A 22,659-nucleotide genomic window follows, 5' to 3' on the forward strand; every position below is an offset into this window, starting at 1 on the left:
CTACTCTTCAATTATTTCCGTTCTTCTTTGGCCATTTCCTCAATTAATGTGGCCATTAACCTACAGAAATAATTAAAAACATGGAACAAACTCACCGAGTTTTATTTCCCACTCGTCCAGTTCCATGCTGATCCTCTCCTCCTGAGATTAGCATGCCGCCCAAGATGCCCAAGATGGAATCGCCGACCATTCCATCATCCTGCCACTGCCTTCGGCCCTCCCGATCTGCAGCGGGAAACTCCTGACTCTCATGTAGGCACTTTCTCTGTGTCCGTGAGATTGACCTTCACGAGAGCATCCCCGTGCTCATTGAACACGTCTTGATCCTTTAGCGTGAGGATCATTGATTTCCCTTCGGTGAATTCTCTGGCATCATGCTCAACATGCAATTACCGGAGATCATGGGATCCATCGAAGGCTTTTCGTGCCTCCTTCTCATCCACTGAATCCCCTTGAATTTTCTCCTCCACTTCCTCGAGCCACTTCGCTGCCTTTCTGCCTTCTTGCGCAGCTTTTTCTTCTCAATTTTCTCACTTTTGGTGTGAGATTTTTTCCCGTGACGTCCGATCTATGGGCAAAGTTTTTAGTCCCCTGATGTGCTCCTCCTTGGCACTAAAAACCGCTCCAATTGGTGGGTGCATTTGTCGCTGCACGCGACATCACAAGCCACTGCACGATACACTTCAGCTGGAAACTGTTGACGATCACCCTCAAGACCCCCATTTGGGACATCCATGAGCACGTTGTTCCTCCTTTTTCTGCCCACACTATGCCCAAGCCACTGACACGCATTCTTCGAACATGTCTCGACATGTTCGAACGTGTTTTTTCCTTTTTTTTCCTGCTCCTCCAAGATCATGGAGCACTTTAACACCACCGATACGCTGATTAATCCTCCTGCGCCTTCCAGTCCCATTTCATGTTCCGTTAGGGACTCCCAGCAGCACCTCCTTGACGTCCTCCAAGTGCCATCCATGTGGCGCACTTTCTTTTTTCCACATGCCGCCACGACGACTTTGCATTTTTTTTCACTTTTTCACAGCTACGCACTTGGATTTTTTTTATACTCACTTCTATGGATACAATTTTGGTTGTATCCCACTTCTGAATTTGTAGGCGCCGATTTTTTTTTATTAACTGAGAGTGACTGTGATAGCCAACCCTCTTTCAGCGTACCGGTCCTCTCGGCATCAAGGCTCACGAGAGAATGACCAACGCATGATAAGCACCGCTAGGGCAACGCTTATCAACCATCACAGCCCTCTCCGAGAGAGATTACACACATAACGGACCATGGCACGGGATAATATTTTTGGCCTTCGGTCTCAATGCCTACAATATATTAATTTTTCTTCGCTGTATTTCTTTGAGGTCGAATTACAAAGGTTACTGTGATGATATATCAATGATCATATGCATTGCCATCTAATACATATTTAATTGAAAATAAAAAAATCCAGAAAACAGTTTTTCGGCTTTATTTTCTTTTAATGATAAAATGTTAAAAATTGCTAAGTCTTGTGTAAATTGTACAAGAAAATCTTACTACCATTTTTTCCGGTACATAAACAGCTGTGTGTAGGAAATGGTAGTCAATATATTGTTTATGTATCCACATATATACATACATATAGGTATTAAAATTTATTATGCGTACTGTATGCGGTAATCTCCATTGTAATTGACACGTTTTTTTTTTACAAATTGTGAGAATTTTTCTATTTTATCCGCTAGAAATATTTTCGATTATCTTTAGTGTTAAACGAACGTTCAAAGTGTGTAGTATTGTTCCTGATAGTTTACGTGGAATTTTAATAAAGACATGGCTCTAGCACCGGATACGGATTCTGAAGACGAATTGCCTCCAGCTTGGGAAGAGCGGGCCACAAACGATGGATATGTTTATTATGTTAAGTAAGTTTAAAAAAACCGACGTGATTCTCTAATTTTATCATTTTTTTTGTTATGAAGCCACGCCTTTGTAGACTTCATCAGCATTTTTATTTTCTCCTGCGAAAAAATGGATTTGATAAGTTTGCGATATATTTGACAATCTTGAGACTACAAAGAGAATATATTTGGCATATTATTCACATATATATGTGAAGATTCAATAAAATATAGGTATAACTAAAAAATCAAAGTATTTAAATATTTTTTTATTCCTTGTAGCCATCACAGCAAAAGTACGCAGTGGAGTCATCCTCGAACGGGAAAAATCAAGAAGGTAGCTGGTGAGTTGCCAATGGGGTGGGAAAGGAAGATCGAAGAGGCGACTGGAAAAGTCATCTTCATTGATCACAACAACAAAACAACCACATACATTGATCCCCGATTGGCATTTGCCGTTGAAGAAGTAGCACCAAGTGTAAGCGAAATTCGGCAGCGCTTTGATGGCTCAAGTACTGCCCTGCAGATCCTCCATGGACGTGATCTCTCTGGGAAGTTAGCCATCATAACAGGGTGCAATGTGGGTATTGGATATGAGACTGCAAAATCTCTTGCATTTCACGGGTGCACCGTCATTATGGCGAATCGCAATGAAAAGGCAACTGAGGAAGCAATTGCAAAGATCGGCCAGGAGCGTCCACATGCTGCGAAGCTCATGCACTTCCGCCCATTGGATCTGTGCAGCCTCAAGTCATGCGAGAATTTTGTCAAAATGATTAAAGTTGAATTCAAGCACATCGACTATCTGGTCCTTAATGCAGGAGTCATGGGGACGGCACATACCCTCACACAAGATGGCCTAGAGATGACCTTTCAAGTTAACCATCTTTCGCATTTCCATCTTACACTCCTCCTCAGCGACCTTCTTGATCATACATCGCGTGTCGTTGTCCTGTCTTCGGAATCACACAGATTCTCCAACCTTAAGCTCGATGGGTTGTCTGAGCACAATCTCTCGGTTTCGGAATCAAAGTATAGCTCCATGATGGCCTACAACAATTCCAAGCTTTGCAACGTCCTCTTCGCGCGGGAATTGGGGAAACGCTGGCAAAACCGGGGGATTTCTGTGTTTGTCTGTCATCCCGGAAACTTGGTCTCAACTAGCCTCTCCCGACACTGGTGGCTCTTTCGACTTTTCTTTGCCATTGTACGACCATTCACAAAGTCACTGGTAAAAAAAAATGTTGTTCTTCAGTTAAACCAAATCTCAGTTAAAACAACAATTAAAAATCTAATAAAATGTTTCTTTTTTTTAGCAACAAGCAGCCAGTACGACGATATTTTGCCTTGTGGCACCAGAGTTGACGGGGCTTACAGGAATTTACTTCAACAATTGCTTTTTCTGCGAACCCAGCCAATTATCACAGAACGACCAAATGTCGGAAAAGGTGTGGGAACTCAGTGAGAAAATGATTGAACAAATTATCCATCAAAATCAATAGTCAGTCAGCCTCTTTTGTACCTACATGTAAAACGTGGTTGGGAAAAATAAATAATTTTCTTACAGAAAAAAATGTACTGGTAAGCTGACCAAGCTTACGAGAGCTGTGTTTCTTTCAGTGTACCAATTTTGTGAGAGCAAACTAGAACGCAAATTCATTTAAATACGCGCAAAGTCGGGAAAAGTTGAAAAGTCATCCCGCAAGAAATCTTTAAAACGCCATATCTCGGGAACGGCTCCATAGATTTTCGAGTTTGAGCTATCGTTGGAAAGGTCTTAACCTCAACTATAATATATTAAAATATGAAGTCAACCGATAATAGCATTTTCGAAATATTCGAGTTCGAAATTTTCGAAAATTTTTATTTTGACTTTAGCGCCTCTCGCGGTCATTTTTCGAAGTTGCAATGTTCTAGACATTTGTAGAGCTTCACGAAACCTTTCATTTGCGCTTGAGTTGATTAAAATCGGACTTGTAGAACCTGAGATATGACATGCCAACTTTGGAAGGCTATATCTCGAGAACGGCGACATAGATTTTCTTCATTTTTGGCATGGAGCTAGATAATATAGTCAGCTATAACATATCAAAAAATGAAGCAAATCGATAATGGCGTTTTCGAGATATTAATCGAAAACTCATCGAAAATTTTGTTTTTGAATTTTGGCCCCCTAGCGGTCACTTTTGAAACTTCGGATGTTTTGGAGAGTTGTAGGGTTTGTTGAGATCTTTCATTTGACCCCGGGTTGATCGAAATCGGTCAAGCCGTTTTCGAGTTATGGTCGATTTTCGATGAAAATTTGTGGCAGCCATATTGGCTAAACGGCTTGACCGATTTTCGAAAATGAGGTATCGTTGGAAAGCTCTTGATGGCCCCTACAACATATCAAAATTTCAGATTTTTAGCTGTTACAGGGACTGAGATATAGCGAAAACAAAATTTTGAGGTTATTCAAAATGGCGGACGCGGGGGTGGGGGGTAAAATTTGACGTCATAATCGGACGTCTTCTGGTCGATATTTAAACTTTGCCGTTTACCGCAAGTCTCTATCTATTACCGTTCTCTTGCAATTTAGCTCTGAACTCCGGACGGACGGCCGGACGGCCGGACGGACGGCCGGACGGACGGCCGGACGGCCGGAAAAAAAAATTTTTGGCGCATACGTTTTTTGGAATGTGGGGACCCTAATTCGTGCTCATCCCAAGTTTGAGCCCGATCTGACGACTTTCGATTTTGCTCGGTACACAAAAGCTGTGTCTGAAAGAAACACAGCTAAAAAATAATAATTTCTTGCATAATATTTTATTAATTTATTTCAATATATAGATCTAAAAAAAATTGTCACATGTCGATACATTAAAAGGAGTATCGCAAAATGCAACAAAAAATCATCATGAGTGTTTAATAGCTATTTTAAGTGTATAAAAATTATTGAAAAGATTTTTCAAAAAGGGATGAGGAAGTTGATATAATATAAAATACTTATTGGAGTTTTGAGTGAGATTATTGATGAGCACACTTGTCTTTTGATTTCTTCTTTTTATTTTCCAGAGACGTGCTACGGCGCGATCCTTGGATTGGCATGTATGGAGGCACTGGGCTGGAGCTATGATCCGAAAATTCAGGCATCTCCGGAGGCGTCAAAGCACTTCCAGGTGTCGAACTGGAGCTCTGATGGTACGTTGGATCAATCATAGCAGCAATATTATCAATTCCCTCCGGCAAATGAGCACGTGGTGCTGCTGGACGATTTATTGGGCCACGAATATCCAGATGATTTGGTCTTGTTGGACCTTGATGATTGGTACTTGATGATGCTAAAAAAAAAGTAGCAAGAAAGTGGAACACTTCAGTGCATTCATACATGATGTTAATCTGTAATTTCACACCATTCATTGGACAAAGTGGAAAGCAAATCAATCCAATCTTAACATTTCTTGTATGAAGATTTATTTTAATTTGCTTTCCATATCTCTTTTTCTCATTCTCTTTATGCAGTAATATGTATTTTTTTATGCCAGAGAAAGTCTTACTGACAAAGTGCAAGGTCGACGTATTTAGATGAGTCAGACTCATTGCCACCATTGCTATACCTACATTTCTATACAAAACTGAACATTTTCGCGAACTTTTAATTCCACTCACCTGACATGGAATAGTCATGAAGATCATCGTGTTTTTTTGCACCGGCTGTTTGTTTTTTCACATTAATGGAAACCTTAACTTGGTCAGTACCATTGGGTTGTACGAGCATATCCACAGGATTCGAATAGTTTTCATCATTGAGGAAGGAATTCCTCCCGTAGTGATCATATCCCCCTGAAGAGGTTCCTCTTGTATCCTCATAGCATTCCCTACGTTCCCGCGTGTACGCTTGAGGGAGTTGATTGTTCTCGAGAAAATCAACAGGATTTGCATAGGAATCACCATCTGATTCCATGGAGAGTGGCTTTCCCGGGACCTTGGGATCCTCCTCGAGTTGTTGCTGTTGCTGTTGCTTCTTTAGTCGAGCACGCTCTTTTGCCCTCTTTGCCTTTGCTCTCTCACGATCCTGCAACATCCGTGCAAGTTCCTTGTCTTGTGCTTCCATAGCAAGGATACGATCACGTTCCTCTTGAGTCATTTCACAAGTAAGTTGCTCCTGAAGTTGTCGTGCTAGTTCTTCATCCTTCCGCTCCTGGCGGGCTCGCCTATCAATTTCCTGTATTTCTTCAGGTGGCAATCCCAGGTCCCGTAGAGTTTCAATTGGATCATCATGGGAATCGAGGAGAGCATCATTTGATGCTCCTGCGCAGCTGGATGACGTATTACCCATAAGATAGTCAAATTTTGCCGGTGAAAGTTTATGGAAGTTGCAATTGGCTGCAACATCATCCTCAGGAAGGGATCCATAGTGCTTGTGGCTGTACTTTGTTGTATTCCCAATTTCATTGAGATTCTGCTCAAAGGCATCTACGGGTTTTTCCGCAAAGCGATTTTCACGTCCCTGTAGAGCCTCACGACGTGGCAAAAGTGGCGCCAAAATCTTCTCTGGCGTATGAGATTGCAGATTTATCGGACAATCATCCAATGGAAGCACACTGTGTGCCTGAAGAAAATTATTGTCACCATTGTCCTCATACCTGGACCGAGCATTGTAAACTGTGTCATAAGTTGAATTTTGTCCCGAAGTTGATGCCTGTGGGAGGTCCAATTGAACATAATTCAATTGAGTATCTTTATCATTTGTATGTTCAATTGGAGGAGTGTGTTGAATAATATTTGGTCGCTGAGTATTTGCATTCCGTGGTGGAATTGGCAATTCATTCTGAATAGGAAGTTGCTCTACAAAAACAAGAAAATGCTTAAAGAAAAAACAGAATAAATGATTAAAATATATTTTTTACCTTTATTTCTTAAGCGTCTCTGTCCACGATCATCCTCCTTATTATCAACCTTTATCGCTAAATCATATGCCAATTTTGCATCAGCTTCTTCCCTAAAAAAATAATTAAGTCCATTTACTTATTCACAGCATTTTTGTGTTATAAGATAAAATGTTCTGAAGATAAATAAAAAAAATTGTGCTATGATAAATGAGATCTTATTTCACTGACTCAACCATTCACAGAAGGAACAACGTTTAACATTCTTTTCTTTCCCGTCACTTTGCTCAATTATGTCTCTCTTGACCACTTCTTGCGAACTTTAATTATCTCTTACTCAAATGCTAAAGTTGCAGACCTTTCAATACAGTTTATATCAAAATCTTTACTCTATAAATTTCTCAATTTATCTACAAATAAAGCAAAATGAGCACAAGGACATTTTTCCATCTATCAAGGATAATGGATAAATTAAATAAAAAATTTATATAGCTTACTGCTCATTGATCATTTGATGATATAGAGCTGCCTGCCTTTCAGCATATTCCTTTTCTTTTATCTGCTCATGCAAAGCCGTAGGATAGTCCTGACGAACTAGGGCGTTGCGGAAGCGATTCCCACGATAGTGCTCACTAATCTCCTGTGATTGGAGTTGATATGCTAAAGCTCCGTCTTCACGAACAATCCACTCTTTGCACACTTTTTCAATGAAGTAGAAAAAAAATTAAACATTATAAATAATTTCAGTGACACGTTGAAAAGAAATCTCCCGTTTATGGGAAAATAATAAAAAATATAATTGAGAAAGTAATCTAAATTCATCATTGATTGACTTACTTGCATTCACTCGCCCTGATTTTGGCAATTTCTCCGTCATTTTCCACAATATAATTTGATAAAATTCGGCTTTTGCTAACACTACATCACAATTTCACATTATTTTGGGCACAGTTGAGGGACAAAAGCCACACTTTTCGTAGCACTATAAAGAAAATACAAAACTCACAAGAGAACACAAAACAACAGAGATTGGTTAAACTTAGGTGGTTCACGTTAAATGGGAATCATTGGAGGGGAACGTATTTATAAATGAATTTTATAATAATTAATTATTATTTTGTATTTTTCATATTATCCTAACGAATGAGTTTTCACAATACTTTTCATAAAGGAAAATTTATAAGCATGATTTTTCAAATTTTTCAGAATCAATCATAAAAGAAATTAATTGTGTTCTGAAGATGATTCTATATAAAATATAAAAGTACAACATAATTTGCATTAATACAAAAAAATTATTAGCTTAAAAAACAATTAGAAAATGTCCAGTAATTAGTTGGTATACCACAATCGTGGCATAGCAAGTTTAAAATTTTTTTCATCCATTATATAGGAGTTTTTCCTTAAGAAATAATATTTCTTGAGCAAGTCTAAATACAAGAGCTGTGAAAAAATTAAAAGAGCAGTATAGCACGTATATATTCACCATTTCACCATACATATTGGAGACTGCTGAGAAGTAAAACAGCACAAGTAATGTATTCTGTAATGTGATAGGTAAGCTAATACATTAGAGAAATTTAAAAGAACTATATAATTTTTACATTTTTTTTTAAACAAAGATAAGATTTTTAATTAAAAAGTGCTGATATCTACTTTAAAAAAATTCAATAAAATCATAAATAAAACATAGTTCTCATATTTAAAAAAAAATGCGATATTTATGTTAATTAGTCATTTGTTAAGGATTATAACAAAATACTCTGGTGATACCTAAATTAATTAGATCTCCGACTTAATTCTTTTCATCCCAAGATGAATTTATTTTAAAGCAGAATGTAAGGATTATTCTGATTTAGGATTTCTTTCAAGGATCAGTCACAGATTTTGTTTTATTAAGGATTATTTGGTAATTTAACCCAAAAAAAAATATTTATTAAAATTTTAAGAAATGTTTTAAGATAAATAATAGCTGAGAAAAAAAAACCTCAAGAATTTTCATCTTATAAATCTTAAGAAGTTCCGAAAACTGTGATCGTAAATATCAATAATACCTACATACATATCCCTACTACATATTTTACAAATCCTTAAGTAAAATTATAACAAACATATCAAGCTCGAGTTTTTGTATAGTTTTCTATCAGGTCACAAACACTACCTCATTATGTTCGGTTTTTAGAATTTAGAGTTCACTTCTCCCCTTACACCCGCAGGTGCAACAGGTAAACATGGCTCAGGTAGGAAAAGAGCTGAGGAATGCCACAACACCACAACAGAGTGTAAGAGAATCAGAGTCGAATTAGAAGCACTACGGGCAACGTAAAGATTATTATTAAGAGAAAAATTCTGATCAGAAATTTTCTGATAATTTTACAAAATTTTTAATTAAGTATTTAATTAATTAATTAATAGAATGATATCAAACATAAAAAATTAAAAATATCCAATTCGTTCCCATTTTGATGTTAAAACTCATCTCTCAGGTGTACACATCCACAGAAAAGTGTTACCTCTGTGGAGGAGAATTGGTGATCTCAGTCATTCGTGCAATTCATAATGGAAGTCACCGTCCACTAAAATATCTAATTTTATGCTGTTAAAAAGATTTATAAAATGATCTCAGTGCTACTGAACACATTACTTTAATAACAATTTGGTTAAAAGTTAATAAATTATTCTTTTGATTACAAAAAATACCTTAATTGTACACGGCAAAAGACCTGTGAGAAGATGAATCATCACAAAGAGTGTGTTAAATGAACAAGTTTTTATTTATTGTTGAAAAGCATATGAACGTGTATATAAAATTACGGCAGACTGAAAATATCCAGTGTTTAGTAAATAATAGGAAATTTCTTCAATGATTTAAGTGGAAAATATTGTCACTGTCCGAGGGAAAGTTGTTGTTTTATTCTGTGAAAAGACATGAAAATGATTCCTCTTTTAATATTTGGAATTGTTGGTGCATCAGAGGCCACACTCAACATTATTGGACCACAGTGTGGTGCTAGATTCTGCAAGATTGATGAGTACTGTAAAACCGATACCACACAGTGCAACAGTTGTGAAAGAATTTGGTTAGATTCTTATATTAAGTTATTTTCTAAAATAAAAAATTAATTAACAGAAACTAAAAAAAAATTATTATAAAAATAGTTCAATATACCTACCCAAAAACCTTAGGGTTTATTTAGGGAAAGGAGTTTAAGAAAATCAATTTTAGGAGAATAAAGCTGCTATTTTTCAAATAAGTCCTTTAAATTTCTTTTTAAATAACAGTATGGTATATTAAGTAGTTCTGAAGCCTAAATAATTCTGAAAGGAATGAATATCTACTGGTTAGGATAAAAATTTCTTAATAAGGATTTAACGATTTAGAGAAGACGTAGTTCAAATTATCGAAATTTTCATATTGTTCTGGTTTTTAGAGAATAATATTAGTTTTCTTTCTTTATTAATGTTAAAAACTTTTTATTTATTTTTACAGCAACACTACATCGCACAATGCTGATCAAATCGAGTGCCATAAAAGTTGCCACCGTAAGTATTACCTACTTTGTAACTCTTTCATCGTTATATAGAATCTAGAATTAAGAGAAAAAAATATTTTTGTTTGACTTATAATTACAGATTATATCTACAGTTTATTGTACGATAAGATGAATCATCTCTCGACGGAGTTTAATCAACTGCAAAATCGTCAGACTGTGATCATTATTATTACTTTGGTTCTACTTATCATCTTCCTGATCATCCATGGACTCCTTTTCATGCGATGGCTGCATCGAAGGGGTCACTTGGGTTTCACATGCGCCAAGATCTTCAAATCAAAATCAATGAAGAAAAAACAATGTCCTGTCGTTGATCTCACTCATGCAAATCCCAATACTCAAAGTCCCAAATTGCAAATTCGTACGGACTTGGCTAGGAGTTGCAATGCCAAAAGAGACTCATCAATTTTCTCCGTTGACGGATCAACTGTTCAGACTGTAAGTACCCCAATAAGTACCAGATATCCAGCCGAAGATTCTACACTCGATTACTCCTACGACAACAGAGGTATGACCGTGACACCCATTGCGGGTGTTACCGGTCGACCACATGGTCCAGAGACGACTTTCTAAAAAAAAACGTTTTTCACAAAAAAAAACTTTCTATATTGAAAGTCATTACTCCCATCACAAAAATTTGTTAGTTGTTCAAAATATAGTATAAATTACAGTGTAAAGTATTATTACCTACACACATTTTTGCACTACGCTTAAGGACTTCTATCCTAGAAATGCTATCTTTTAAGGAAAAAATGTTTTAGGTTGTATTACTCATTAGTGGCAATAATTTGTATTCTATAAGTAAGAGCATAAAAATGTGCTTTCAAAGTAATATGTATTTGCTAAATTACCTGAAATGCAACTTTTTAATAATTTGACTTTATTAATTCTATATAATATACCGAATATAATCAATATCACAAAATAATTTGATTAAATTATAAAAGAAAATCTTAATTTTGTTTTATATATTTTTTTTGTTTAAAAATAATTCTAATTGCATTGTAAAATAAAACTACTTATATCTTGTGCTAAGTACTTAACTGTTTCAATTAAAAAATCATAAGTAATAAAAATCAGAAATAACCCTTTCAGGTAAACTTAATTAAAATTACTTATTGTAAATTGTTTCAATATGCTCATTTAATAAGTTGGTATTTCACAAAAGTAATAAACCAACTATTTTTAACTGAATTTGTAATATAAAATCTAGGAAAAATCATATAGGTACCTAATGAGTTTTCCTTCAATGAATAGACAGACAAAGTCATTTATTTTTTTAATTACCTAATCTATAAGATCATTCCTTAATAAATAAATTTTATTTTTAGAATAAAATATGTTTGGTTTCCTTTGGATTAGATTAGATTAGATTTTTTTAAACAATTTTCGTTTTCAAATAGCTTTGGTATTATTGGCATTGAAATTTGATTTTGGATTATTCATTGTATGAAAAACTTAAACTAAAAATGATTTAATAATTAGGTATAAAATTAACTAATAAGTAGTTAGTTTCATTTTTGTAAGTATTTTTGGTACGGATTACTTCAGTACAATGCGATTTGATTGACATTGAATATTGTCGATTAAATTACCATAATTTGTTACAAAATGCCAATCTCATAGATTAATTTTTCAAGACTAATTTTTTTTGCTTAAGAAAATAAGTCATTTTCGCCCTAAAAATGAGAGAAATTCATAAAACTACACCCAGTACTGATTTCGCCTAAGTAGGGGATTCGTTCCTTGTGGCGTAGGCGGTTGCTGTGGCTGTGCTAACGAAGTGTAGTTAATGTCATTGCAGACATCGTAGCTAGGGCACCAATTCTCATTGTCATCCCCATATGGATAATGCAGGGAGTGCTGCGGATCCGGAAGGTTTAAATCCGCTATATCAGACTCCGTATCCTGGAAATCATTGGGATCAAATCCAATTGGAATTACTTTGCACTGGGGAACATTGCTCAATCCAGGAAGGGGAGTTGATGCAGCTGTAGCTGGGATTGATTCAGGATCTGACGAAGTGTTCACACGGACGCCGTATGGAAGGAAGTCTGGTGGTCGTGGCAGTGATGGTGGATAGTCCTTTTTGTTAGATTTTGCCACTTTACTGGCAGCTCGACATTTTATGATGACAACAAGGATTAAGGAGAGAACAACAATGGCTGCTACAATACATACGATAAGCACGTAGTTAATTGGTAAGCTAGAATCTGCAACCATTATTCCATTTTCCTCTGTTGCGAGATCATGCGAATTGATCGTAATAATTACTGTCCCCTGAGCAGGTTGAACAGACTTAATGTGCAGTACGTAGTCAAAACTATCAGTAATAGTGTAGAGATCTTCATCAGGGAATTTCTTAGCCACAAAGTAAATGACGCCACTCTTTAGTTCTTTGTACGTAAAGGATGTAATGTCCTTGTCTTTGTAGGATTCACCATCTCCAGTTGTTCGAGTGATCTTCTTCAATTTGCCATGCTTTGCTCTAGTTGTGATGGTAAATTTGGGATTATATCTATTGAGATTTAGATTTGAAGAATGATGCGATATAGCAGATGTACTCAATCGTATCTTATCACCTGCTGTTACTGTAATAGCATTGAGAGCTATGAAAGGATGTACGATCACCTTAACTGTGATCACTCCCCCATAGTTGGTGTCTGAAATATAGGCTGTAACTTGGAATGTATCATTTGATCGTGATAGATCAGTTTGCATGTAGGAGATCTCATGCTCAACCAATTGCATTTGACTAAAACGCAAAACGGGCTTTTCATTGCGTAGAATAAGACCAGCCGTAGGTGTCATTGTTATGTTGTACATAAGTCGGGTTTTATGAACATTCGTCTCAATGTACAGGTGCCTCTGTTCAATTAGTGCTGCTGAAATTCCTTGTGGCACAAGTATGGCGTCATTTTGGAAGCCAGCGGTTATCGTTATGGGGAGAATGTTGATGTTGAAGATTTCATAGGCAGGCTTGAACTCACCATCGGAGACTTTGAAATAGAACGTGGTTGACTGTGCTCTTCCAGAATGGATGTATATTACTCTTCCCTCATCTATATCCAACTGAGTGAATTGATTGCCATAGGTCATGATGTCCTGGGCAATTCCTTCTTCTGACACCTTGAAGAGAACACCAACAGTTGGACCACTTATAATGTCGTAGACAATCTCCGATGATGGCGTATCTGCATCTTGAGTTAGTAGCTCCGACTTGGTTATTGTCTTATTCTCTCCTTCTACAACTGAAATATGCGGAGATTGCGTGATCAACTGAAAAGGTTGATCATTGATTGGATTGATTATGATGGGAATTGTGAGATTGCATAAGAAAATATGCCCCTGTAGTAGGTAAACTGACATCAAGAGACGATCTTCAACTGTATCCGAATGATCGTGTTTGTAGTAAACACGGTTGTTGTTGAAATCTTGAAGAGTAAGACGATTATTGGATGCATTCATCTTCCCATCAATGATCTCTACAACGCCATGATTTGGTACGAAGGGTTCAATGTAGAGCTCAGGATCATGAATACCAGCTCTTGTTTCCAGATACTCAAGCACCTTCGATAGATCCAGCTTTATTGGTGCTAATTCCCCTTCGTCAAGACTTATTCGTGGAACTGGAAGAAATCTCAGAAGACCTCCTGATGACACTGATATGTCAATTTGGAAAATTTGATCAATCAGACTATTAGCATGATTGGAGATGACATCAAAGTAGAATGAATCATTAGTCTTTAGCTCCAGCATTGTGTGCGTATGCTCGTAGAGTATTTTTCCAGCTCTTATATCACTATGTGTGAATTCTGACACTTCAGTTGCCATCCCATTTTCCGAGTACTCATACAGTATCCTTCCAAGTTGCGGCGGGATAGTTACTACATATCTCACTGCTCTTTCTTCGTCTGTACACTTAAAATACAGCTGCTCAGGAAGGATTTGCTTTCTCGTCAATGGGAACACGTGAAGATGTTCATTCCTTACTTGAACGAGAGACACGGGATTAACCGTGATGTAAAGTATTTGCCTTGAGGTGTTATGTACCCCATCAGTAACGAAAAAGGTCAACTGACCACTTGAGAAAGAGCTGTTATGAGTAAAATAAACATTTCCATCATCAATTTGTCGCTGTGAAAAATTCCCAATGACTTTATGGGAGACTCTAGCATCATCCAAAGTTAGGACACCTCCTACCACCTCATGCACTACAAAAATTAACTCCTCCGCTGGAGTATCATAGTCCTGTGCCACTGAAAAAAAAATTTAAAAGCAACATTAATTATCTCTACGTTATTAATGGTCTCGTTGAACTCACAATTGTGTAAGAAAAATTATTGAAATATTAAAGCAAAAAAAATCGTCATTATTTCATTTATTCATGTTGATTTCAATTAATTTGTCATTCATAACAAGCCATAATTAAAATTAATATGAAAAGTCGTCAAAACATTCACACATCAACTTGCTGAGTGAAATTTATGTTATCGCAAGAAGCGGTCAAATGTTATTTTTATAAAACAGAGTGATTTTGCTTTACATTTTCCGCATATTTTCAAGCATAAAAAAAAGTGTTGAGCGTAGTGAAAATAACAGACTATTAGTATATGTATTTTTTTTTAATATATTATTTTAAATAATTTTCTTACTGAGATCAGTCCGTCGAATGGTGCTCCGACCACCAGTCCACATTTGAAGCCCAGTATTTGTGACAACCTGCGGTACTTCATCATTCACCGGGAGGATCGCAACATGGAGATAGAATGGAACACTTTCCTTATTTCTCGCCACAGCAATTAGGAGAATAGTGTCAGAGGAATTTTCACTTCCATTGTGATAGTACATAATGAGCCCAGCCTCTAATTGTTTCTGCGTGAATCTGTTAACTTTAGAAGATTTCCCGGATTTTATATTGCCAAATTGTGGCTGCTGAAGAATTTTGTATTCGAGTATTTTTCCATAGTAAAATTCGGAGAAAGGGATCATATCATCTGGAGACAATGCTACTGCCCCACCTTCTTCAACAAGGATTGTCCGTGTTGAAATGTATAAATTTTCCGGGATAATAATGATCTTTAGTTTGAGATCACGCAACCAAGTGATGCCATTGGTTACATCAAAGATAAAGTAATCAGAAGATTGATTAACTCCTGCTTGGATGTAGAACATTTTTTCAGCATTAATTGTACTCTGATCGAAAACTTTGCTGTTGTATTCGTCGTCCAGTGTAATTGATTGAATTTCCAAATATCCATGTTGGGGGGATGTGGTCACGAGGAACGTAATATCACCTGCAAAAATACAAAGAAAAAGAAAAAAGAAAATTTATGAATTTCATTATAATGAAAATGAATGACTTACCTGGAGATATTTTTGGGTGAACAATCTCCAAAATATCCCTAGATATGATCACACTTGTAGACTCTTCAACAAACAACGTTTGATTCCTTCGGATTTGCAGTAGATCCCAATAAGCAGCTGGATATATTCGAATAAGGAGTTCACCTTCAGTCCAAATTCCTTTCGCTGCCACGCGATACCTTATCTTGTCCATAGATGCAACTTCAGTATTCCAATAAATGATCTTCTCCTCATTCACATTGCCCTGAGTAAAATTCTTAATAGATGTCACATTGAGATTTCTCGGCAAGATTGTTGCATTTAATTTTCTCTTCAAAGCCATAATTGTTCCAAAATTAGGCTCACCCGTAATCCTGTACTCAATTTCATCGGGTTCCGCATTCAAATTTGTCTCAATGGACAAATCATTGTGAGTAATCGTGATGAAGCGTCCCTCCTGCACAACAGAAGCATTTGAGTCACGTACTTTGAGGAATGGCTCCGAAGCTTGAATCTCCAAAAATCCAGGAACTTCAAACACACCATCCGACACAATAAATGTAATCTTCCCATATTCAGCACCGTGATGCGTGATCATAACACGACGATCATTGATGTCTTGCTGTGTGAAGAAATTCGTCTCGACACCCTCCTTGTACATCATTCCATTTGGCACAGTGACTTGAGAATAAAATATGTTATGTGCACCTGTTTCGAGATCGTGATCCCCATACTCGAGATCACTACGCGACAGTGTCTTACTTTCCTCTTTGACAATGTAGAACACTTTATGGTGCACATTATAGGGTTCATTGTCATTAACTAATTTAATCTCAACACTTACTTCGCAGACAAATTGAAAATTTGATTCGGCATCCGATAGAACGAGAATTGTGAAGGTATCCTGTGCTGATTCCGAATCATCATGGCAGTAGTAAACATTCCTCGAGAGTACCTCATCGTATGTAAAAGAGTCCATAATATTTATTTTAATGTTAGCTTCATCGTAGTTGCAAATTGAGCCGTGCTTCGGTGGATGAGATACGTTAAAAGTGAGATCTTTGAAGTGATCAAAGACTACCTCAAAGTGATTAGTCGTTATAAGTGCAGCTCTTCCCTCATTAACGACAATTTTTTCTTTTGTCTGATACATCAGAGAATTCGATTGGCCCTGTAGGGGATTGTAAATTATATTTAATTTCCCGGAAATATCTTCACATTCCGGAACCGAAACGGCAAATTCAAATACATCCACGAAACTTGAATAGGAAGTGTGGAATGTACGATATCTTATGATATTTTTATCAATATCTTGCTGTGTGAATGAGTCCATTTCCTTAGCAGCTTGAGGGTATCCATCTACATAGATAATACCGTAGTTTGGTGGCTTCAATACAATGTAAATAATATTCCGGGAAAATGTTGGAAGTGGGAGAGTTTGATGGTACAAGTTATCACTCTTAATGGCCACATCACTCGTCCCATTTATGTACAAATTCTCCTGACGTTGTATTCCAATTTTAAGCTTCGTGAATGTTATTCGAAAATCGTAGGATTTGGACATTGTTATGGGTGCAAATGAGACGGTAAACTTAAAGTCATCATGCTGTGGAAATTCAGCTGTGTGAAGGTAACGAATTTGTCCCAAAATCATTTGATTGCTCGTGAAGGAATCCACGGTGATCCATGAAGAATCAACGGTTCTGAGCTTTTGAATACTTCCATATTGCGGTGGACGTACTACGTCGAATTTCACATCCAATTGATCATCATCGGAGTTGGAGACAAAAGAAAGATTCCACGGTGTTATGAGAGCATAGGATTTGTGTACAAGAATGAGTCCTGTGTTGTTGATCATGCGTAGTTGAAGGGGTAGTACGGAAACTTTCATATTTGTCGTTGGACTTGTTTCCATGCCATCGGAAACCTGGAATGAAATAAAGGTAGTACGTTACTGCAAAATTTAAGTTTAAAAACTTTTGAAATTCATTCTACCTGTATTGCAATTTCCATTAAAGTATCTTCAGGAGTATCAGACTCAATTGTGTAGGTAACATGTCCTTGATTAACATCCGATTGTGAAAAAGTTGTAACAGTTTTTCCTGCAACTTCCAATTTTCCCACAATTCGATTTGGATGCGGAGACGGTAGAAAGGTATACATTAACGAACTATCAGGACTATCGGGATCTGATGCCAGTAGTAGATCAGATCCAATAACTTTTGGTATCCCTTGGGTGAGTCTCAGCATTCTATTGTGCGGAATGTAGAGTGATGGGGCATCATTAACGGCTGTTATGTTAACATGAAGAACAAATCTATGCTTCCCTTGGATGTAGTCTGGAATGGATTCCCTATTTGGGGATACCAGTTGCATATCAATTGTGATATGATCGATAAAATGTTCATTTCCGGAATGGGTGTACTTCACCTTGTCAGTACTCAAGTCCATAAGTGAGAAGAGTTTACTGCTCGTCTCATTGCCGTCATTTGTGAATGGAGCAATACTTATAGTTCCGTGTTTTGGGGGTTGGACTATGTGGAAGATGACACCTGCCTCCATGAGTCCAAGCTTTGTGTAGTCAAACAATACCTCAATGTAGGCTGGTGAAAGGAATATGCTGTCTCCTTCCATTAACTGCATAGGTGACACGGCTAAGAGTTCTATATCAATGGGAAGATCGGCTCTTGAAAATATCTTATATCGCTCCAAAAAATCATTTTTTATACAAAATGCTTGGCTGCAATGGCAGATAAATTCATCAATAGCATACGGTTGGCATATACTCCCAATGATGCAAGGTTGCCTCTCAATGCAAGGATACCTCCAAACACAATCAACTGTAACTCCTTGAGTTACTTTCATGTCAGGAAATCCAACCAATTGATTATTTACTTTGATATTCTTCATACAGCCACGAAAACTACTTTCAGCTGCTCGTGATCCTTTAACATTAGCCCTCTTCCTTAAATTCATATCTAATCCTCCAATGTAAAATTGCTCACTCAGATCAATTACTTGACTACTCCCATTTGCAAAACTTGCTGCATTCTTAACATCATCCACCATTATTTCCACTATCATAGGGCTATAGAGAATGGACACATTGTGCCATTTTCCATCTGAAACATTACGATCGGGAATCAATTCAACAGCATTTGATCCCTTTCCAACTAAGAGACGTAATTTCGCCTCAACAATTTCTAATGATATAAAATCCATATTCGCCACGTTGTAGAGGACACTGGAAATCACTTCAATTGTACGAAATTCAATATTCCAAATATCTCCCGAATACGACGTTCCTTTTCCTAGAACCATAAAGGAGTCATCTTCGATGAAGCTCACACTCTGTTGGTGATCAGCATCGAATTCTGCAGCACATGCCCAACTAACGCGTACACTTGCAACGTGGGATGTTCTTTCTTTAGCACGTTTGAAGACATTTATGTTGTTGTAGTAGGTCTGTAAAGGAAAGAACATTAACATTAAAGAACATAATTTTCCATTTAAGGGATTTAAATTAGAATTTATTTGAGAGAAAATGTGATGAGAATCTTAAATTTAAATTTTAAAATAATTCAACAGATTTATCAACGTTTAAAGTTAATGGTTTAATACAGTCCCCAGAAAAATTTTCAGAGAAAAAAATATTTTTTAATTTTACCAGACAAAATATTTTTTCTAAAGGACTTTTACATTATTATTGTCGAGGATCTGTTTCTGAAGTTCAGTTTATTTTTAAAATTTTTCAAGAAATTACAAAATGAAGTAATAATATAAAAATGCAATTTGAAGAATAAAAAAATAAATAAAAATTAAGAAACTGTCTAAAATATACAAAATTAAAAAAAGTAACATTAAAAAGCATTAGAATAAATTCGTTAAAATATTAAACATGAAAATTAACAAAGTGCAAAATGCAAGATCATGAAGATCGTCAAACTTGAGCCGTCTCTGTATATATAGCAAACGGAAGAGTCTACATATTTCGTCACAAAATTTCTCTCAACATATTATTTTGGGACGTAGCCGTACATCAGACATGCATCCACGGAAATTATTCACGGTGTTTAAGTACGCCTGAGAGAAGTCTCCAACGCCTCCGAGGAAGACGCCAAAGTGAATATTGAGCTCGCCAATACGTGATGGGACGGTTTTCCGGTTAAAATGCTCATCAACTTGCATTGTGATATTCGAATCATAGCGCTGTATGGCGATCTCGTGCCAGTTGAGATCGTTAAAGATGATATTCTTCGGAGACCACAATTCTGTGATAAAGTCCTCAATTTTGAAGATAAACTTAATGCGACCATTCTCCAAGTTGATTAGCGCATAATCCGTTCGGCCAGCCGCAAGGAAGATGAAGCAATCAGGGAGCATGGTGCGAAATCGCAGACGAATATTTGTTGAACTCTTTGCCTCCTGCATGGGCATGGCAATATGACTGGCACCATAGAATGACACTGCAGAGAATACAGTGTGGAAAATTAATTGAGACGACTGAGGAGTTTTTCTTTTATTTTTCTTTTTTGCTAAATGAAAGGCGAGCATTGGGAAACGTACAACAAAAATATTTACATTAACTTACCTTTCACACAGTCAACGCCACGAACAGCTGTTTGCAGCAGTACAAATAGTACGGCTGGTACCAAAATAGCCACGGCATCTCTCATCTTCAGCATCCTCTTCATGTTGCCACCACAAGGGAGATATGAGCGTCACTGCAGCTCTTGCTAAACTCTCAAAGATCCCACTCCGTGTTGATGCTTCGTTTGATCACTCACACTCCACGATGAGAGTGCTAATACCCATTGATCTTCATTCACAATTCTTACTTTATAGTAACCGGAAGATTTTGCAATGAGGAAATTCAGCAAATATATAATATACAAAATTCCTTAAATACATGCCTTATAATTTTTTTTTTAAATATATTAAGTATAAAATAAAATGGGATAGGAAGTTCAAGGATTTTTTTTTAATCCTTTTAAGATAATAAGAATATTATGAATTTCTTTTCCCAATAATCCAAATGATTTGAAACAAAATAAGAATTTCTTTCATATGTTGCTTTTAACTTGAAAAACTCATTAATTATTATATTTTGTTGAATATGAGAAAGGCAAACTAATGTTAAAGAGCTTTAAGCTTTATTTAAGTTAAAGTTTTCAATTTAATTTTGCACAAATTAATCCAAAAATAGGTGCAAAAAATTGAAACATTTTTTTATGATATTTTGCTATATATTTTTCAATAAAAATTTGAGAGTAAAAAAAAATAAAAACTCGTAAAAATTGAGAAAATCTATTTTCTTATGAGGTATAAAACTTACATCTCAAGAATAAGTGCTTGCAAAGTGGATGAAACAGCAAATATGTATCAATAAATATCAACTGTGAATGATTTTAAATGGATCACTCAGCACTATTAATTCCTCAAGAGCACGAGAAACACTTTACACTTTTTAACAATTTTGTGTGGATGTTCCTCAATTGGGTGCAATTATTTTGGAATGAATTTGTGTTTATTTTTCTGTGTCTCTGCTGTATTTGGTATGATTACAAATTTCCCCGTAATTTCTGCTTAATGCTTCCCTTCCTTATTTTCCGCTACATATATATTTTCCTGGAGAGGAAGAAGAAGTGAGTGGTTTTAGAGAATCACTTCTTGTGTTGCACTAAATATGTATAAAGTGGAGCCGGGATTGAACTGAAGCCGCCACATACAAAATGAAAAATGAGATTTAACAAAAATAAATCGTCAACGAGGAACATCTTTACGCATTACGAGTCTCATCTTATGGGCTCACCAGCTATAATATACACATACGCAATGTTATGTATATTAAAATGAAAAGCGACGAATCTATTCTTGGAAACTTTTCTTCTTAAGCCACAAACTCATACAACATGATTCACTGCTCCTTCATGCATTTGTCCCGCGACTCACTTCTTAGCACACACAAAATTCTACACACAACACTTAAAATAGGTAAGGGATTTTCTTTAGAATTTAATTCGTGAATGAAATCGCCCACTCAATCATCACTTTTTCCGCCATTCCCCTATAAATTATGAATTATTGTCGTTATGCATGAATAAATGCGAGACAATTTGGCCTCACTGACTCTTCCGTTTCACACTAAATAGAAAAATCATTCTCATGTCGTCAAATCCACTCTCATTTCTTTACGAAACAATGAGTCTCAGTTTCAATAAAAAAAAATATTTTATTGAATGGCAAAAATTCCACAATTGCACAGGAACCGTTGAGAAAAGTTAAGAAGAAAAGTTAGTGAAAAAAAAAGAGAAGAAGTAGTAAAGATCACAAGAGACAGCTTGTGGTGATCCACTAATAACGAAAGACAACTCGAGACTAAAATAATCTTGAGAATCTCTTGTGAAGAGAGAACAGAAGATCACTTTGTTGGAGGAGATCGTCGTTTTCCGCACCCGAATTTGAATTGTCTCTCCGAGAGGCGTACAATGTTGTGCGTTCCCCTCATGCTACAATCCACATTCGACTCATAATATTTCGCCCTCGGAATTGAAAATGCACATTATAGTTACATGGTGTTGTATGTTATTTTTTCCCTTCTATGGAAGGCATGCACTTGAGATGCATCGATTGTTGGAGAAGAGACTTCTTATACATTAATAAATGCCTGGAAACTAATTAGGGGGAGTCGAATCGACATTAAGTGAGTAAATATCGTAGGAATGATGAGTATTTTTGGATCATACAAGGAACAGAAAATAATTGAAATTGTTTTTTAAATGATTTTATGTTGTAGATTAACCCAGATATGTCCAGGAATTTTTTTTTAGAATCTTTGCAAAATTCCAGTTTAACCCAAGTTGTCCAGAAGTTTTTCAAAAAATCTAATTTCAAAAAATTCTAGAAAAGTTTTTTTTTTTTTTTCAATAGAATCCATTTGTTTTTTATGAAAATGCAGAAGTTTTTTATGCTATTTTTATGCGCTCAAAAACAACAAAATA

General features: G+C 36.3%; 4 protein-coding genes across 4 annotated transcripts; 2 read left to right on the top strand and 2 right to left on the bottom strand.

Moving 5' to 3' along the window:
* Positions 1–1,611: 1,611 nt before the first annotated feature.
* On the top strand, positions 1,612–3,464 carry LOC129790444 (WW domain-containing oxidoreductase). The gene is made up of 3 exons (XM_055827917.1): positions 1,612–1,914; positions 2,173–3,121; positions 3,207–3,464. Exons 1-3 carry the CDS (start codon positions 1,823–1,825, stop codon positions 3,390–3,392), a joined length of 1,227 nt encoding a protein of 408 aa, XP_055683892.1. The 5' UTR covers positions 1,612–1,822; the 3' UTR covers positions 3,393–3,464.
* A 1,215-nt stretch (positions 3,465–4,679) lies between these two features.
* LOC129790443 (uncharacterized) lies at positions 4,680–7,789 on the bottom strand. The gene is made up of 5 exons (XM_055827916.1): positions 7,596–7,789; positions 7,256–7,457; positions 6,780–6,871; positions 5,539–6,717; positions 4,680–5,210 (listed from the first exon to the last, which is right to left on the bottom strand). Exons 1-5 carry the CDS (start codon positions 7,633–7,635, stop codon positions 4,897–4,899), a joined length of 1,827 nt encoding a protein of 608 aa, XP_055683891.1. The 5' UTR covers positions 7,636–7,789; the 3' UTR covers positions 4,680–4,896.
* A 1,441-nt stretch (positions 7,790–9,230) lies between these two features.
* Positions 9,231–11,650, top strand: LOC129790451 (protein grindelwald). Its single transcript, XM_055827926.1, has 3 exons — positions 9,231–9,838; positions 10,249–10,301; positions 10,392–11,650. The coding sequence occupies exons 1-3, from the start codon at positions 9,687–9,689 to the stop codon at positions 10,883–10,885; spliced, it is 699 nt and encodes a 232-aa protein (XP_055683901.1). The 5' UTR covers positions 9,231–9,686; the 3' UTR covers positions 10,886–11,650.
* LOC129790445 (chondroitin sulfate proteoglycan 4) lies at positions 10,895–21,510 on the bottom strand. Its single transcript, XM_055827918.1, has 8 exons — positions 21,471–21,510; positions 20,994–21,370; positions 20,250–20,495; positions 19,697–20,124; positions 17,654–19,123; positions 15,680–17,585; positions 14,968–15,609; positions 10,895–14,571 (listed from the first exon to the last, which is right to left on the bottom strand). The coding sequence occupies exons 3-8, from the start codon at positions 20,350–20,352 to the stop codon at positions 12,017–12,019; spliced, it is 7,104 nt and encodes a 2,367-aa protein (XP_055683893.1). The 5' UTR covers positions 20,353–20,495; positions 20,994–21,370; positions 21,471–21,510; the 3' UTR covers positions 10,895–12,016.
* Between the last annotated feature and the right edge of the window lie 1,149 nt (positions 21,511–22,659).

The sequence above is a fragment of the Lutzomyia longipalpis genome, chromosome 2 (genome assembly GCF_024334085.1).
Source record: "Lutzomyia longipalpis isolate SR_M1_2022 chromosome 2, ASM2433408v1".
In the NCBI taxonomy this organism is placed as follows: Eukaryota; Metazoa; Arthropoda; class Insecta; order Diptera; family Psychodidae; genus Lutzomyia; species Lutzomyia longipalpis.